This window comes from Sturnira hondurensis, unplaced genomic scaffold, assembly GCF_014824575.4.
Source record: "Sturnira hondurensis isolate 20B ecotype Veracruz unplaced genomic scaffold, ASM1482457v3 Scaffold0014745, whole genome shotgun sequence".
NCBI classification, from domain to species: Eukaryota; Metazoa; Chordata; class Mammalia; order Chiroptera; family Phyllostomidae; genus Sturnira; species Sturnira hondurensis.
The window spans coordinates 2,787,025-2,806,362 of NW_028087376.1; the positions used below are offsets into that span (position 1 = coordinate 2,787,025).

General features: G+C 51.0%; 1 protein-coding gene and 2 non-coding genes across 4 annotated transcripts in view; 2 read left to right on the forward strand and 1 right to left on the reverse strand.

Moving 5' to 3' along the window:
- VAC14 (VAC14 component of PIKFYVE complex) overlaps positions 1 to 17,878 on the reverse strand; it is a 93,117-nt gene extending 75,239 nt beyond the window's left edge. For both annotated transcript variants that reach the window (XM_037063678.1, XM_037063679.1), the window contains exons 1-7: positions 17,489 to 17,878; positions 3,336 to 3,486; positions 2,889 to 3,056; positions 1,982 to 2,044; positions 1,549 to 1,656; positions 902 to 1,011; positions 528 to 634 (exon numbers count right to left, since the gene is read on the reverse strand). In XM_037063678.1, the coding sequence (XP_036919573.1) occupies positions 528 to 634; positions 902 to 1,011; positions 1,549 to 1,656; positions 1,982 to 2,044; positions 2,889 to 3,056; positions 3,336 to 3,486; positions 17,489 to 17,592 (811 nt within the window). In that variant the 5' untranslated portion in view covers positions 17,593 to 17,878. The remainder of the gene's footprint in view (positions 1 to 527; positions 635 to 901; positions 1,012 to 1,548; positions 1,657 to 1,981; positions 2,045 to 2,888; positions 3,057 to 3,335; positions 3,487 to 17,488) is intronic.
- TRNAG-GCC (transfer RNA glycine (anticodon GCC)) lies at positions 5,496 to 5,566 on the forward strand. Its single transcript has one exon. It is a non-coding gene; the product is annotated as a tRNA-Gly (tRNA).
- Positions 6,233 to 6,303, forward strand: TRNAG-GCC (transfer RNA glycine (anticodon GCC)). The gene has a single exon. It is a non-coding gene; the product is annotated as a tRNA-Gly (tRNA).
- Positions 17,879 to 19,338: the final 1,460 nt, after the last annotated feature.

Below are 19,338 nucleotides of genomic sequence, written 5' to 3' on the forward strand. Positions count from 1 at the left end.
TGGGCTGTCTGGCAGGACGATGACACATAGACCGATTGTCCCTGTTGCCCTAGGTGACAGCCAGACATGAGTGAGGCCATGCTAGCCCACCCAGCCTCAGCTGCCCTCCAGTAAGTAACTGTGGGTGCACGACCAAGGCCAGCCACACCTCCCCTAGGTGAGCTGGGCCGCCCAGGACTCGCAGACTCATGACCACTAATACGTGACTGCTGTGTGGAGCAATTACATTTTGTGGTGGTTTGATGCTCAGCAGAAGCTAACGGAAACACAACCCCAACCTCCAAGCAATTCCATTCACGATGCTAAGGCTGAGCTTGCCACTAAGAGGTCCCCAGGGTCAGACCAAGTGAAAGGGCCTCCATGTCAACAGGGAACCTGAAACTCTCTCTCACACGGACCCACCGCTCCAGCGCTCTGGGATCCAGGGCCGGACCAGTTCACACCCCTGCCAGGACTCTTTCTGAGACAGCAAGAGAGAAAGGTGCTTCTGAGGAGGCAGCGGCGGCCGCGGGCCTTCACATACTCACCCGTGGTCTGGCAGTGGATCACCAGGATGTTGGCCATCTCCGCAAACTTAACGCTGGAGGGGTTCTTCTTAATTTCTTTCAAGAATTCTCCAAGGACCACTTCACACCTGTCAATGAGAGGAGGGACATAGCATATGCCAGCCAGAGCTGAAGGAGCCTCCACCCAGAGGGGACTACACGTTGAACTTGTCCGATGGATGTTTTTCAGGGGCTGGAGGCCGAGGAGCTCTTAGCTTTTCGTGGTGGGAAGCACACGGGCTGGGAAGAAAAGAGGGAACTTCCTGGTCTGTGGCTGCCGCCCGTCTGCTGGTGTGGGCTATGTGTGCGCACCGAAGGGCCCTGGAGGGCAGCTATCTGCCCCTCCCTCCACTCACATTTTCCGAATCTCTTTGCCGTTGTCGCCCAGAATCTGAAAGAGTCCATCCAGGATCTCTGGCAAATAGTCCAGCAGGTTGATGTCTGGCACGGACTCCAGAACCAGGATCTGACCCAGGGGAAGAAACCAGGAGGGACAGTTATATCGGCCAGCCCGAGAACCTTTGCCTCTTCCTCCCAGTCTGCTGGGCCTGGGCAGTGAGGGGGGCCCCACCGAGGCGGCATTTCACAGCACCACAGGTGTCCCCTGGTGGGGAGGGGTGCTAGCAGCTTTGGTTAGAGGTGCAGGGGCACAGCAATGTAACTGCAAGGCAACCCAGACGCCATGGGCAGAAGGGAGTCCGTGGGAAAGGACTGACAGGGCAAGAAGAGGTGTGACTGCCAAATGCAGCACTACTGGCTTCAAAGGGAAATCAGCGTTTGGGAGATAAAAGGAAGAACTGCATCCTCGTCAGGGGCAACCAGGATGGGATGTGGGGGAAGAGCCGAACAAACGTGCTTTCAGATCACCAGGTGTTACTGACTATGGCAAGGATAACGCGAAGGCATCACTGCAGCCACAGGGCTGCCCAGGGCGTGCCAGAGACCGATGTGACTAAGCAGAGGCTCGTCATGGCCCGAGGAAGTGTCACAGGGCTGCCCTTACCCAGGAGATGATGAACTGCCGGGCGTACTGGTTGTTGGAGTAAATTCGCTCCCGCAGCAAGGGGATGAAGCCCACCAGGTCAAACTTGTTGCTCTCCGTCACGATGTCCTGTGGGTCAAAGGCATGAGAGCTGCTGAGTGACAGCCAGAGCCAGGGGCTGCCTGACCTGGCTGAGGAACTGCCCAGGGCTGGCTGCAGGGGTCAGGAGGTCACCAGGGGAAATGGGGACAGAACAGCTCTGCATCCTGCCCACACCGGTGACGTAAGTCTACACACTCGCCATCAAACTGTACGTCAGGGTCAACTTTACAGTATGTAGTAAGAAAATTTAAGTAAATTAGGAAGAGTGTTCCCAGTGATAAAATTTATAAGCTGTACAGACAGATGCAAGAAATAGATTCTCAACAGCGCAGTGGAAGCCAAGTCCAAATACCTTTAACAGGCGGTCCAGGAGCTCAGATCCACTCTTCACATTGGGGTCTGGGTCAGCAGCCAGCTACAAGACACAGAAGGAGAGCGACGGTGAAGGTCAAGATATCTACTGGAAACCACGACCAAGGCCCGGGTGCAGCTCGGAACACTGAACGGGCATCTTTTTTGGTGAGTAAGTCAGAAGACGGCAGGTGGGGAAGTGGGAATGGGCGAAGTGGAACCGGGCTAAGGAGGTGAGACGCGGTGGGCATCCCCATTCTGTGCAGGGTCTCCGGGGCCTGCTGGAGGCTGCAGGCCTGCCACCTCTGGGTCAGGTGGTTGCTTTCTGTCAGCCTTCCTCAGAGTTTCGGATCTTAACTCGCTGGGTCCTCTCTCCACTCTTGGAGGGGACCAAGGCAGCCGTGAGGCCGATATTTTGGAAACGACTGTGCAGTCGGCAGGGCAGCAGAGCTTCAGGATGCGCAGTGCCAGGGTTGGGGTGCCCCATGAAGCCGGGAGAGGAGCTGAGGAGGCATTAGGGACTCCAGTGCCTTTCTAAGTGGAGCTGTTTCTAGTGCTTATGGGCTAGCACTCTCCTCGCAGGGGAAATAGCATCTGTATACAGATGCGCCATCTTCACCTTCAATAAGAGAGCTCAGTGCTTTTCAGACTCTCAGATTTTTTCCTTCCAGTTTGTGAACTCATATTTCATTAAATTCAGTAAGGATAAGTTAATAGTGAAATGAAAAAAAATGTAACTGCAAGCCCATTTAAGAAAAAAATGATGAGAATGAACCACCAAGTGTCCCTGGTGGCCATATGTTTATCTACTCTGCCCGCATCTGGGAAAAGAGACCAAGCGTTCAAGGCCCCAGCAGGTTAAGCTGGCGGGTGGAGCGAGCTCAGCCAGCCAGAGTGAGGAGCGTCACCTTACTCAGCCCGTCAAAGAGCACGTTGAAGTGGGGCAGCACGGCACCCCGGGCCACCTTGACAATGTTGTAGAGCGCCTCGCAGGCATAGTAGCGCAGCCTGCTGTCTGCGTCATTGAAGCAGGTCAGCACCGGCTCAATCAACTCCTTCAGGTAGAGCCCCGAGTCCTGAGGTGGGGAGAAGGAGAAACAGCTCAGAAGGGGCCAGTCCCCAGCCCGCATCCCCCAGTGCCAGGTGACATCCCAGCTCCCTTGGAGATGCTCAGGCCTTTGCGTGTGGCTGTGCTTAAACACCCTTTGTAGCTGGCCTTCCAGGACAGGGGTGGTGCCAGGAAATAAGGCTGCAAGACTGTGGCAATAAGATACAGGTCTGCAAAGCCCTGTTGGGTCTGGGATCAGAGTCAAGGCCATGGCTGGTGTGTCTGTCCCTCCAGGAGAAAGGCCCACCTTGCCCAGTGCGATAGAGCAGGCGGCCAGACCGATGAGACCCCCTTTCCGACTGTGGGGGTGCTGAGACAGGGCAAACTCCTGAGACAGGGTCTGGATCACATGCTTGATTTGGACGGTGTTGTTCTGGGCCACGAACTCCCGGACCAGCCTGGAGAGAGAGGGGAGAGAGGCTGCAGGGTGAGTGGAATCAGGCCTCCCTTGCTGCTGGCTTCAGGGCCCGGGGCTGGGAGGAGGGGGAGAGGTGACCTGTTCAGGAGAGGAGTCGGGATCAGACATCTCAGGGCAGGCCTTTCCCAGTTCTGCTGCTGATTGGGTCAGGTCATTTCCCTGTTCTGGGTCTCAGTTTCCCTTTGTATAAGACAGAATAAGGAGCTGTGGAGCTACCTCACTTTTGGAATCTGACAGAATGCAAGTGAACGTCTTGTTGGAGAACCAAAACTGCAAAGTAGTATCTTTGCAGTAGTATCAACCATCTTTATTCAACACTCGCTCAACCCCCCCTCAGGATCCTGCAGAGGTTCTCTGGGTCCGAGTCATTTCCAGGGATGGTGCAGAATCAGGTCCCAGTCCAATGCGTAAGACCCACACACAGATAAGAACGTAGCTGCAGCAGTGTGGCAAAAGCGATACCACAGAAGCAAGAAAAATGCCACAGGCTAACTTTCTTGGGCTACCTGGGAAGTGCCATTTGTGCCAGACCTTAGGAAGATCAACAGGCATCTTCCAGGTACAGAGAAAAGGAAGGCAGGCAGGGCACCTCGAGCCCAGGAAGAGCCTGGCCAAAGGCAAGAAGTTCTGAAAAGACAGGCATATTTAGGGAGGGACAAGGAGTCTGGCACGTGGAAGGAGCTGCCAGAGACGACAAGGCAGTGAGTTTTCCGGCGATAGGGAGACATGCTCAAATCCGTGTTTTAATTAGGCACTTTTGGGGCAGCCTAGAAAGAGACTGAAAATGCCCACAGGAGAACACCACAGCTATCAGGGGCAGGAAGTGGGGGCTGAGGGATGGCTGGGGCTGTGGGAAAGCACAGGGAGGGAGGGACTGCTATAAACTGAACAGAAAGCATTAGAAGCCCACATAGTACGGGACAGGAAGGGAAGTGCAGATGTGGCTTTGAGGTGTCTGCCTGGGGAGGGATGCTAAAGGGGAGAAGGGTGGCCTGAGAGGGGGGGCACCTGTGGTCCCCCAGGGGATGCTCCCACGACAGACCCCATCCAGAGTGGGAAAGAGCAGAGGGAGGCCCAGGCCACCAGGGACCAGTCTCTGTTTTCAGAGCCCAGTGGCCACAAAGACCGAGACACTGCACCCTTCAGAAAGAGTGTCGTAAGAAGCCCAGAGATGGATTGGGAGGCAGACAGCCCATTGCCCAGGCACAAGGGACCGGCACCAGTGTAGCAGACGAAGGTATGATGAGGGTGGTCTAGAGCTTACGGACTTTTCAAAGCAGCCGCCTAGACGCACTGTCCAATCAACTTTGGTCCATCATGGCAGGTACATTGCTTGCCTGTGGCATAAAGCGGAGGCAGGGGGAGTCTCATGTTTGCTCAAAGAATTAGACAGTCAAGTCCAAAAGGTATCAGTTAGTCTATGTGGTTCTAGTTCAGGGTCAGAAACTTGGTAGTAATTAGAGCTGTTCAAAGGTAAATGTGCTATTTTATGAGGCAGTGACCACTCCTGCAAAAATGTTCAGTGAGGGGCTGGGTGGGGTTTGATAAAGCCTTAATACAGCACACTATGTGGGGCACCTACCCTGTGCCAGGCACTCTGCAAACAGGTGAAGAAAACTGGCCTGGCTCCTGGGCTGGTGGATGTGAGAGTGGAGCCCAGTACACGAGGAAGGGGCTCCACGGCCTCTTCCTCTTACCTTTATAGGACGAGATTCCACCAAGCCCACCCCAGGGGCTGAGGGTTACAGATAAAATAAGGGCCTCCTTCTGGAAGTTCAATGTCAGTTCCACAGGCCCCACTCCCAAAGCAGTTCAGTGAGGCCCAGCAAGGATGGTTCTGTATAAACCGGTCTGGTTTTCCAAACTGGACAAACCAGCCAAGCGAGGCCATCATCTGCCAGAACTCCTCTGAGCCAGTCTCCTCAACCATGCCAGGCCTGTAGCAGCCCCTTGAGAAAAACCCTAATGATGTATGAGTAAACAGCTGGAGCATTGGTGGTTCAGTGGTAGAATTCTCGCCTGCCACGCGGGAGGCCCGGGTTCGATTCCCGGCCAATGCAATGCTGTTTTCTTTTTCCTTTTTTGCCCCTCCCTGGCAGGTTTCCTTCTCACGCCGAGATCCAGCTGGAGGAGCCAGTCTCCTCAACCACGCCAAGCCTGCAGCAGCTAAAGGCGCTGTAAAACTTTAACCACATTTCCCTTCCCAGTGAGTGTGTGGACAGCAGATTGGTTCTCTAGGGAGGCACTACTAGCTGCGGTACCAAGGCCTTCATGCCCTTCACCAGCGAGGGGACTCCTGCTGCACTCCTTGGCCTTGGCCAGTCTCCAGCGGGAAGCTGAGATGAAACCTGAGAACTGTAAAACAGCTCAACACACATGTGAACATGGAGTGGGAGGACCCACACATCAGAGACACCACAGGGGATAAAGTCACCCAAAGTCCTCACTGTGCTTTTTACTACTGAGAATGAAGAGCTTGAGCACTAGGTTCTGCCCTGAGGTCGAAAGGCACACCACACACACGCACGCGCACACACACACACACACACACACACACACTCCCTCTCTCACATTCAGCCTCCTGCTTTCACATAAGCTTTCTGTTCTTGCAGCTGTGCTGATGTGGCAGCGTTAGAACCTGGCCTTATATTTTGAATCAGTATATATACAAGGAGATTCAGGACTGGAATTAAAAGGAGGTGCTCACACAACTGTTGACATCTGGAGCATTGGTGGTTCAGTGGTAGAATTCTCGCCTGCCACGCGGGAGGCCCGGGTTCGATTCCCGGCCAATGCAGCAGCAAGCTCTTTTAGATCCTGAGACTGGATTTGAGATTTCACACTACCTAGAGTTTGTGAATAGTCTGAGAACTGAGAATGACTTGTGTTCCACAAAGGTCTCTAGACCTGTGTCTCCTTATTTTGGGGGAGTCCTGGATGGGGGAATCACCAAGGCTGCTAGAAGCAGCTGTGCCTCCCACTCCCAACCTGACAGCCAGCACTCTAGCTGCCAACAGCCCTCCCAAGAAGGCCACGCCACGTTTCTGCTCCACACAGGTTAGAGCAGCGCCAGGAGTGGGAGTGAGGATACCCACCAGGCTTCCGCACGAGATCCGAACAAGAGCCAACCCCACCAGCAGCGCACCAGCCATCCTGGAAAGTTACCTCTTTGCCTGTCACCTTGTTTCAGGTCACAAATGAGCAACTGGAAAGGGCACTCTTCCCTGATCTAGAGCCAACCTGTGGGATGCATTCCCTGCCCTAGAGGGGCTCTCTGCTGGGGCGGGGTGAGGGGAGAAGAAATGGAAGTCCAGGAGAACTTTTGTGCAAAGCAGAAAAAAAAAACAAAAACCCCAGACTCTGGTGTGAAGAGTGTACGGTGAAGTGGGAGCAGGCAGGAGAAAGAATGGCTAGTATTTTTGGAGTGGCAGGAAGTAGGTGTGGCTTCAGGAGGGTCAGCATTTGGGAGGGGTCCTGAGGGATGAGTAGGTGTTCGTTCTAGAGCTGCTCAGGGTGAAGCAGCCTAGAGAGAGGAACAGCATGAACAAAGGCTCAGAGGATGGAGGAGGCATTTGGTGTGGCAGAGTAAAGGACGCAGGTGGAGGAGAAGCGGGGACAGGGCTGGAGAAGCTGCTCCCAGCCATGTGCTGGACAGAGGAACTGACACTGCATTCTGGTGGCAGGATGGGGCCACGGAAGGTCAGAGTGATCTGCAGGGGTGGGTGGTGTGGATCTGAATGGCGTTTAGGGAGCTTGGAGGACCACAAAGTCTTGCAGAGACTGAACGGTGAATGAGCATGAGGAACAGGGCTCAAATGCTGGGCGACAGCTTGTCAGGGTAACAAGGTCTCTGGAAGGGAGGACAGGGGACAGGGGGATCTTTGTGCTCACCACCCCCTGACTGTGCAGCCCAGCGGCATCTTTCTCATCGGCTCCACACCAGCTGGAAGGCCTCCCCAACCCCAAATCCTACCAGGGCTTACTTACTCAGGGCACCCCAGGCCACTACAAAATGATGGCTGCTCAAGTCCTGAGGTCCCAGAACCCCAGGTCTCTCTCTCTGCACCCTTGTACTTAGGGGCGGAATAGTCTTCATGTCCAGGATACCAAGGCAAACAAAGAAACAATCCTCTGGAGGGGGAACCCCTCTGGAGGGGGAACCATGAGAACTTGTTCTCACCAATACCGTCAGCTTGAAGAGCACTGGGCCTGGCGCTTTGGGCCAGCAGGAAGACTGCACCATGAATCAAGCCCATACTCCTTACCTGGCACTTGAGGCGACTCAAACAGGCTGACCTCTCTAGTCTTGCCGCCCAGCTGCCCAGCATAACTTTCCACTCCAGCCAGATCTACCCTCTCACTGGGCCCAGCTCATTCTACTCCTTATATACTTCCCATCTGCTCCACGTTCTATTCAGCCTTCAAAGTCCAGCTCAAGTCCCACCCCCTGCTTTTCCTGACCGCCCCAGGAAGCGATCACTCCTCTGAGCACTGAAGGACTCAGTGACCCCTCGTTCTGGGCCCAGCAAGGCACTGGTGAAGCCACCAATCCCTTCTCACATGCACATTTCCATCTCCACAGCTCCTTGGTGAAGTCCCTGAGGACAGACCGGAACCACGATTCCTTGTATCTCTAGCGCTAGCCCTGCTCGCCGAGTCTATCACTCTGATCGCAACTGTCCACCTGGGGGCGGATCCTGGAAGGCCAGCAGGCTGACAGACAGCACGAGCTGTGGGGCAAACACAGGCAAAGCCCCTGCTGCCATATCAGTGACACAGGGTGGGGAGGAGGGAGGGTGTGCTAAGCTAAACCTAACCTGTTGGTTAACAAATATCACTTTAGATGGCCCTAACCTTTTAGTGTTATAATTCAAGTTACTTTTACTGGGATCCCAAATGCACACTGAGAATGGCTCAGTCACCGGAGCAGAGAGGCGTCTGCCACCGGGTGACGGCATGCTCTGACTCCTCTCCACATGCTGCAAGGCAGCGCCAGTCAGCAAGGCTTGGCCAGCCGGCCTCGCAGGGGACGTGCAGAGGGAAAAGCACCACTACAAAGTGTGGCAGGACAAGTCACGTCTGAAATCCAGTGCCCCGGTGCCAGGCCCAGTCTCCTTTCTAAAGGCTATACTGTCTCCTCTTTCATCTCCAGGTTGCAAGCCACAGGTGGGGGTCTGAAGCTGAACTAGTTTTGAAGTTAAGATTTGGCTCAGAAGCTCTCCTGCTCACAAATCCCTGGGACCTTCATTGACATAAGGTCACTGACACCACGGTTTTATGTGTTAGAGGAGAGAATATGCTTTTTGCATGGCTTCGTGTCAAGTCTGAAAACCCTGGCTGACAAAGTACCCTCTATCCCGTGGCCAGTGGGCTGCATGTAGTCCAACACAAAATCATAAATTTACTCCAAACCTTCGTTTTTGCTCATCAGTTTTTGTTAGCGTTTGTGTATTTTATGTGCAGCCCAAGACAACTCTTCTTCCAGTGTGGCCCAGAGATACCAAAAGGTTGGACACCCCTGCTCTATAGGTTAGGAGCCTCCGTCCTCAACTGGCTGGAGGTGCTGCAGGATGGCAGAACCCACCCTTCCCCAGAAGGCACAACCCCGATGCTGGCCAACTTCAAGCCTGTGACACTGCGCCAACACCACACTGAAAAGGGCCACACCAACCACCCCTTCCCCGACAGAACAAGGAGCCACAGACAGCATGTGACAGCCTTAGAATTGTCATCAGCCAAAGGACAGCATGGGGCCACGGTCTCAGCAACACAACCACGGTCCCTCCCTGGTCTCCCTGGCCTCCATGACACAGCACAGGGACAATCACACAGGTCACATGAGGGCTGAGCTGACCACCTGCTAAAATATGCTGCGCTAAGTATTTCAGTTATTCCTCAGGACAACCTCCTTCTATAGTTACCGTTATGCCATCTTCCCGATTTGAAACACAGCCTTGGGTCCCTTTCCTAAGGTCGAGGAGGGTCTGGAGCCTCCGTACTCCTACAAAGCCCATGCCCTTTCAGCTGTAGGCCAGTTCGTCTCTCCCATCTTCTTAAACCACGCCAGCTGCACAGTAAACACGCCCAATTACAGAGAAGACTTCCCTCGGGTAGAGCTGAGGCCCCGAGCGAGACGCAGCTTTCCCCATATACTTCCCCACAGTGTTCAGGGAGTCACAGGAGGCGCTTACTTGACCTGTTTTGACATGAAGCTCTAGAGCTGGGCTTCTACTGTGAAGTCAGGAAATAGGTTACTCTTTGTTGAGCACTTACTCTACGCCAGGTAATGTGCTAATTTAAACTTTTAACCACCCAGTGAATTAGTACCATAGTACTACTCATTTTACGGTTGGGGAAACTAGGGCTCAGAGACATTCAGACACACGGAGTCACACAACCTACAGATGGCCGGTGCGGCAATCAAACCTAGGTTTTTCTGACTCCAAGGTTTAAAATCTTATCCACTAGGTGACGCTACCTGCCCCCGCCCCTCAAATATCAGAGCTACCATCTGCTGATGCCTCCTGGGTGCCAGGCACTTTCATGTTTATTAGTTCATTTAACCCCAATTCCGCTTCATTTGGTGATGTCCAAATGTCCCAGCCTGTAGGTGGCAGACATTTTAGCCACTGCACTCATTTCCTATGTCTTCAGAGGGGACATCCTTGGCCATAAGGCAGGGCTAGTAAATTCAATGGCTTTTCCTGTTTTGAGAGAACTAAATGAGATAATGCATGTAACAGACTCTGCATTGTGCATGCTCATATGTCAGTATTAGTATTGGTGCAAAGTCAGACTCAGAGAGACAAGCTGTGATCGTACACACACTGCACAAGACCAGGTTCACGCACTGAATGTGCACTGAGAGCCTGCTATGCTCCTGGCTCCAGAAAGAACAGAAAAAAGTAAATCCAGGGCTGTGTTGTTAAAACTGACAGCATGGATTCGGGGCTGCTTTTCCCCTCCCTGGCAAGTCCCATTATCCACCCCATTTCTCTATGTAATCTGCTGCACTCACAGGGCAAATCCAGGCAGCGTTTCCCAGAGGGAAGCCAGGCAAACATCTCCTCCATCTGCTGAGTAGTCAAGTAATCTGGTTTCCATTTGCTCGCTAGTCTCCAATAATGACCGGGAAGAGCAGAGCACCCACCTCTGAGGGAAGGCCTAAGACAAAGTATACTGAGCATCCACCGGGGAGAAGCAGTGGACAAACTGGAGAACTGAGTCAGAGGAAGCAGGAGCCACATGTGAGTTCCAGCTGCTGACAACTGGGACTGCTCACCGGGGGCTGCCCTCACTCTTCAGCAAAACGCTACAGGAACCCTTATTTTTTAAAAATGAGGTAAAACTGACACACCTTAAATCCACTTCTACTGTGTACAGTTCAGTGGTTTTTAGACTGTTCACAACAAAGTCGGGCAACCATTACACCGACCAATTTTAGAACAATTTTTATCACCCTATAAAGAAACCCTGTGCCCATTACGAGTCACTCATTATTCCCAACCTCCTCCCTAAGCCCTAGGCAACCACTAACCTACTCTGTCTACGGGTTTGCCTGTTCTAGATGTTTCATACAAATGAAACCATACAACACATGGCCTTTTGTGACTGGCTTCTTTCATTTAGCATAAGGTTTTCAAAGTGCATGTTTGTAAGAGCAGGAAACTGAGGACCAGGGAGGTTAAAACAGAGGCCACAAACCCAAACAGTGGCAGGGGCCAGGCAGGGGCTACAAGTGAGAAGGCCAAGGGGCCTAAGACAGGCTGTGGTAAACTTGACCACATCGGAAGCAAACTGGAGAGCCCATGTCTGACTGGAAAGGATCCTAGACCTGCTGTGTGGGAACACAGGTCCCACAGAGCCACGATGGAGAAACCTGTCAATTTAAAATACCCTGTGATCCAAGCCAAATCACACAGGTCTGCTGGCAGGACACCGCCCCTGGCTGCCAAACTGTGACCCCAAGTTCCACTGCTAATAAAGAGCTGAGCTGGGCAGAATTCTGACCCATGCTCCTGAAACTGCCCTAAGCCAGTTAGTAATAAATGTCTCCCAACAGAGGTGGAGGGCTCCAAAGAGCCAGGTCAAACCCAACAGTCCAACCTTTATCTGGTCTCAGAGTGCTAGGGATCTCTGCCCACCCCACCCACCCCCTTCCCAGCAGGCAAGAACCACATACTGACTCTTGGGCTTCAGGGTTCTTGAAGGGAATGGGCTGGGCACGGCCTGGGCACCTACATTTGCTGGCTTTTGGAACTCAAAGTTCAAGAACACTACAGGCTTGGCTCTAAGCCCGTTCCTAGTTACCTGAAGGGCATAATCTCTCCCATTTTGCAGTGGGGGCCCTACCACCACTGTGTGGGACACGGTACCTCCAAGCAGAGCAAGAGGCACCCCTACCAGAGCATGCACAGCCCCATTTATCAGAGCAGCTGCAACATTCCTCCCACACTAGACTCTCCTGGAGAACACAGCCTGGGGTCTTACCAACCTTTTCGTAAGGACCCATCAGACTGTGTTCCCTGACACCAAGAGCCCAAAAAGCCTGAAAGAGCCATTCTAAAATCTTGGCCTAAGTGCCTATCCTCTAGAAAAGTGTGTGGAGCATGTTAGTGCGAGCCTGCAGGGGTGAAAGCTCTCCAGGACCACCCACGACAGGCTCACATATTTTGCCGCCTGATCCTGGTCACGTAACACAGCCTCATCTTGAGATTCAGAGTCCAGGGCTCCTTCAGCTGAGCTGAGCACCCATCTCTCTGCATTTTTAGTGTCTGAGAGGTCTGCCATCAAGATAAAACGCCCTCTCTTATTAGGAATTTTAATCCCTTACTGGAACAGCATATGCATTACTGTTTCCATCACCTGGGCAGATGGAGTTTGGAAAACTAAAAGTGGCATTTAAAACAACCATGGAAAGCCCTGGCTGGTGTAGCTCAGTGGATTGAGTGCGGGCCTGCGAATCAGACGATCGCGGTTCGATTCCCAGTCAGGGCACATGCTTGGGTTGCAGGCCAGTTTCCGGCAGGGGCCAGTTCCCTGCAGGGGATGCACCAGAAGCAACCACACATTGATGTTTCCTTCCTCTCTCCTTCCCTTCCCCTCTAAAGATAAATAAATAAAATATTAAAAAAAATAAAACAACCATGGAGATGTTCAAGTGTGAAATTTAAAAAAGTAAATCTATGTCCCCATTTTGATCAATACCATCAGGCCCATCTGTGATAAATCCAGATTAGTGAACTAAGTAATAGCTGAAATAATCAGAAGGACAATTTCTGACCTGCCATAATAAATCAATGAACAAAATGTCTTTTGGTCTTTACAGAAAAGAATCCAAAGTAGTCCTCCTTCGTAGCGCATCACCAGCCTGGAGCACCTGGGCGAGGACTTCTCTGTGTCCTTGATGCAGGGCACCATCCCCGCCAAGGCCGAGTACAGCCTGCAACTGCACTTCCAGCCCTCCAAGCCCATCATCATCAAGAAGGCAATTCGGTTAGAGGTGAGGCTTCACCCATCTTCAGACTTGGTTGTCAATATGTGTACGCATTGGGTTCCCTGACACACATACACATGGGCTACCAACCCATACACTATACACACACCACACACACATACTACCAACACACACTACCAACATATACACTATACACACTACACACAAGCATACTACCAACACACACACTACCAAAACATCCACTATATACACTACACACAAGCATACTACCAGCGTGCGCGCGCACGCACACACACACACACACACACTAAGCCAGGTCTTCCTGTTACATGCTCCCATCTAGTCCCCATCTGACAACCCCCAACCCACGATACATTGCTCTGCACACACTGTAAGCTCCCTAAAGGCAGTCTCGTTTATAGCTGGTTCCCTAGTTCTAAGAACAGAGAACTCAGTCAATGCAGAGTGAACGAGAAAGTGAATGAATGAATGAATGAATGAATGGTGTTACTATGCCAGGTGAGCATCAGATTCCTGATTTCACTCCCCAAACTCAGTCATTCCTCCAGATTCCTACCTCAGGAAATGTTACCCTCCACCCAGCTACTCCCACAGATACCTAAGAATCACCCTCAATTCCCCCCTTTTCCTGACGGCCTCTCCTCCACCTTAGTCCTCCAACACGTCTTGTCAACTCCATCTCCCAGCATGTCTCTGCCCATGCACTTCTCTGTCTACACTGCCCCCACCACCCTCGCCCAGGCCACCTGCCTGTCTCTCACCTGGACTTCTGCAACTGCAGAGGCTTCCTAACTGGTTTTCCTCTTCACATTCCCCCCAACTGTCCAGAGAGACCATGAAAATGTTAGCCATTCTCTTTTCTAACACACTCTGCTGGCTTCCAGCTGCAGTGAGAAGAAAGCCGAGGGTCCTCACCTGCTTTGGAAGCCCTGCCTACCTGTGTCTGCATCTCACTCCACCCTGGCTCTCACCCACTGGCTCCTGTCACATGGTTGTCCTTAGGCTCTGCAGGGAGCTGGCTTCCCTTTGTGGTAGAGAAAACTACTCACTATTGGGAGGGGGAGCCTTTTGAGACAGGTGAACCTGGGTTTTTTATGTGGGGTCTAGCTGTGAAACTTCAAGAAGTCACTGTTTCCAAACCTGTGAAATAGGGTAGTGCTACCCAGCTTAGAGGGCAGTCGTGCAAACTAAGTGAGATGAGAGGTGTACAATGACCAAATAAAAAGAAGCTTCTCTCTCCCCTCCTCCCCACAAATCAGGCAAAGAGCACTTTACATGTGATCACTTTTTTTAAAAAATCACTGTTAGGGATTGAATTATTTCCCCCCAAATTTGCACGTTGAAGTCCTAAATCCCACAACTGTGAAGTGTTCCTGTATCCATGGTTTCGCATCCTGCAGTCTCAGTTACATGTGATGAACTGGGCCCTGAAAACATCACTGTGTTTTGCCGTGTATAATGTGCATAGACACGTGGGTGCACATTATACACGAGATCATGCCCATTATTATACCCACATTATGTAATTATTATACCCATGTATAAAGGGCACCCTTATTTTTCCATCAAAAACTTAGGCAAAAAAGTGCACATTATACATGGCAAAATACAGTAAATGGAAAATCCCAGAAATAAGCAATTTGTAAGTTTTATATTGCATGCTGTTCCAAGTTGTGTGATGAAAATTCTGCGCTGTCCAGCTGGGGACACGGATCATCCCTTTGTCCAGGGAGTACAAGCTGTATGTGTAGTACCAAAGGTATTGGGAGAGACCACATTCACAGAACTTTACACAGTACATTACTATAATGGGTCTATTTCATTATTAGTTATTGTTAATTTCTTACTGTGCCTAATTTATAAATCAAGCGTCATCACAGGTGTGTGCAAGAAAAAACAGTACACCCAGGGTTTGGTGCTATCTGCAGTTCCAGGCAGCCACTAAAGGTGTTCGAGTGCACCCCCTGTGGATAAAGGAGGGCTACTGCACCCTAAGGGACTTACCAAACAGGACACCCCTCACCCCAAATATGGCTGAAGGCTAGAAACTAATTGTAGGGTATTCTGGGCCAGCTTTAAGCACACAAATCACCCAGGGATCTTGTGAAAATGCATATTCTGATTCACAGGTTTTGGGTAAGACTGGAGAATCTCGTTCTAACAAGCTCCCAGATGAGCCTAATACACTTCCAGGTGAGCCTAATAATGCTGGTTTGTGGGCTATGCTTTTTTCTCTTTTTAAAATATTTTCTTTTTTATTTTTAGAGAGAGGGGAAGGGAGGGAGAGAGGGAAACATCAGTGTGGTTGACTCTTTCACGCCCCCTACTGGGGACCTAGCCTGCAACCCAGGCATGTATCCTGACTGGGAATCAAACCAGCAACCTTCTGGTTCATAGGCCAGTACTCATTCCACTGAGCCACACCAGCCAGGACTGTGGGCTACGCTTTTGAATAGCAAAGCCCTTAGACTGCAATGCTATTCCCCCACTGAAAATGTATGGTCATCCATTCACTTAGATACCAACTGTTGGAGGCCACCAGGCACTGTGTTAAGTGCTGAGGATTAAATATAATAGGGTCTTTACTCTTAAGGAGTTCCTAGCCCAGTTAAGGTCCTAGAGGCTTTCTCTGAATTCTACAGAATAAGGGCAATGTCAAATACAAATTGAAGACAAAGACCTTATAGGACAGCTTGCAGAGTGAAAGCACTTATATGGATTATGCTGGAGGCAACAGTAATGCTGAGATAAATACCTCTGTTCAAGGGCTCAAGAGATGATTCAAGCTATGGTAAAACCCGACAATCCTGAGAAGCAGAGTGAGTGATGGGCACCACTGGGTGTCAATGTATCTTCAAAACCAATAAAACCCATGGACATGCAGACATGTCTATACATCACCTCTGCTCTCTTCCTCAGCATGGCAACACTCATCACAGAGACTTGCTAGCCTTAGTGAGAGCCAGAGTATAAACAAGAAGCGGTATGAAAAGACAACAGTCAAGAAAGTAGTCCTGATGAGAGAAGCAGCTAGGTGGTTTTGGACATTCTGATGTTAGAGCAGAATAGGAGGGTCCTCTTAGCAAACTCTTTAGTTGACGAGGGAACTAAAACCCAAAGCAGTTGATGCAGTAGTTTTCAACCTAGGCAATTTTGCAGCCCCAGGGGACATCTGGCAATGTCTGGAGACATCTGTGGTTGTTACAAGTGATGGAGTGCTCCCGCTGTCTAGCTGGTGGAGACCAAGGATGCTGCTGAAATTCCTACCACACACAGGACAACCCACCACTGCCAAGAATGATCTGACCTGAAATGTCAGTCCTGCTGAAGTTAAGAAACAGTGAGTTAAGGAATTTGCCCAAGGTCAAGGAATGAGCGTCGCAGGATGGACTAGATTAGAGCTGTCCAACAGCATTCTACAGAGTGGGAAATGTTTTAGAGTCTGCACCATCCATTACAGTAGCCAACAGCCACATGCACCCTAAGCACTGCACATACATTGTCACTTCATTCCCACGGCATACTCAGTGGCTACTGAGTATGCAAAATATGGGTAGCATGACTGAGGAACTGGATTACATTTTTTAAATTTTATCTTAAATTATTTAAACGTGAATGGCCACATGTGACTAGTGGCTACCCTATTGAACAGGGCAGAAAACACAATCCCTATTTCCTAAGTTCCAGACTGGTGTTTTCTCAGTTGTACTCTTCTGAAATCACCTACCCACCTGACTGTATCACAAAGATCTGGAAAAAAAACACAAATAGTGTTTTAAACAGTAGAAGAAAAATCTTAATGAAACATTCCCAGTTAAATACATTTCTGTACATTGAGAAATAAAGCATAGTGTCAGATTGGTGACATGTATGCCTACATGTAGTGACTGCAGAAGCAAGAAAGGACAAATCATTCCTACTTCCCCTTGCCACGAAGGGTGATATGACAGAGATAAAACAACCAGCCTTCTGAATCTTGAGATCTTGAGGTTTTGAACCTGATTTCTCTCCTTGCTCACGGAACAGTCCCTTTCACTTCTCAGAAACTAAGTAAGAAATGAGGCAGGCCAACTCATTAGCAAATGTCATGCTTCCCACCTCCCTCCCATCACAGAGGCCACTCTCTAATGGGCTGGTTTTGATGGAGACCACAGCGAAGATGCATCGTGCACCAGGCACTATGCTAAGCACTAAGCAAATATCATGTAGCTTCACTGTCACTGCACCCTAAGCACTGCACATACATTGTCACTTCATTCCCACGGCAGCCTTTTGGGCACCAGGGAGGTTAAACTTGGCCCAAGTCACACAGCCAGTCAGAAGCAAAGCTGGGATTCCCAAACTCCTGCTTTCAAACACCGCGCTAAAGGCCAAACCTGGGGCATCAACACTGGCTGGAAAGGCGTGAGTTGTTCCCCCAGGGAGCGGGACCCCAGCATAGATAGCCAGGGCGGGGTTCCGCCTCCGCTCCCCACGCCCAGCCCTGGATGCCCGCGGCTCTTACTTCTCAATCTCCAGCGCTGCTACCTTCCGCTTTTCGTAGAGCTTGTCATTGAGGGCGCGCACGATGTTGGGCGTGAGCGGCGCGAAGTCCTTCTCGGGGTTCATGGTGACAACTCAGAATGTTCCCCGGAGCCCCGCGACTCCTCAGCCCGAGAGTGCCCCGGCCGCGCCGGGGTCTTGAGAAGTCTGCGGCTCGGCGCTGCCTCTGGCGCCCGCTCATGGACCACGCCAGCCCCGACCCACCTGCCTCGTTCCGCCGCCGCGCACCGCCTCGGAACCCGGGCCTGGACCCCGCCCCCGCACGCTGGTGCCTAACGATTCTTGCGACTAGCTTCAGCCCGGCATCAGCCGTGCTCACCGGGCAACGGCCATGTTACGCGATCACGTGATACCGCAGCACCTTCCTCCTTCCGCCTCGAGGGCCCGCCCCTCGTCAGCCACACCCCCGCACGGAGGCCGATTGTGGGTTGACCACGCCCACAAAGCTCCACCTCCTCTTCTTACACTCAGGGCTTCAGTGCCCCATTGCCGGAGTCCCGTTTGAGATATGCTCGGTGGGCTGGATATCCTTACCGCTCAATTGCCCTCACTAGGTAGGTGTGGGCATAGTGGGCTTCGGCAGACGTTCTTGAGAAGGAAGGGGCTGTTGGAGCATGGCTTAGAATAAGAGCATGGCTTAGAATAATTTACTCAATACGTAATGAATCCACCTGTTCATTCACTAGTCACCAATTTCCAATATGGCAACGTTTCCCAAATTGTAATGACACCATTTTGATTTTTGCCATATCCTAGTAACTTCTACTATTTAAAAAAATTTTTTCTCAAACCAGCTCACTCAAAATCTTCAATTCCTTGTTTATTCCCTAAAATCACGAGTTTGACTAGTTGTGTATTTTTTTAACATTAAAATAAATTCTCGATTAAAAACTGTACTACCTGTCTACCATCTAAAGCCTCTGGTGCCAATGGTGGCTGTCACCCCACCATTTGGGACCCGGAGTGTGTTTGCAATGTTCTGATACCTGGAAGGACTAGGTTACAGACAGCAGGAGCCCTGCCCGCAGCGACCCCCCCCCGCCCCCCACCCCCGGGTTGGGGGAAGGTCCCCAAATGGAGTCACTATAAAGCAGCCTCTCCAAGTGCTGTGAGTGTCATGATAAAATGGTGGAACAGAAATTGAAGCTATGTGGACAATTTTTTAAAGCACTTTATGGACTTAGTGTGGCTAAAGATGCAGGAACAGGGAGAGACATCAGAGTTCTTCATCGTAACCTACAGTGAACAGGGACTTAGGACACGGGCTAGACCACAGGGGAGCCCAGTGAGTATTCAATGTGAACATAACACATGGTGCTACCTTTCTCTGAGTGAAAGGTACACCTGTAAAGCTTGTAACCATCTTGAAAATGGAGTATTATCCTCAATCCGTAGATTAGAATCTATGGGACACAAGTGAGGGGCCATCATAGGCAGAATTCTAATATGGTGTCCTAGACTCCCACTACTTTGCATACATGCCTGTGTAATCTCTTCCCCTCCAGTGTGGCCGAGATTTGTAAATATGATGTGCTGCCACGCTAACAATGATTATATTACATTATGTAGCATAAGGTATTTGGCAGACATAATTAAAGTCCCTACTCATTGACTTTGAATTGATTAAAAGGATTATCCTGGGTGGGTCTGACCTAATCAGGTGAGGCCTTAAAAGAAGTTAGAAGAGATTTAAAGTGAGAGAGATATTCTCCTGGTGGCCTTGAAGGGTAAACAGTAATGACAGTGAACTTCCTGAGATGGGCCATGTGGTGAGGACCTTAGGGTGGTCTGTAGTTGCCAAAACTAGTCCCC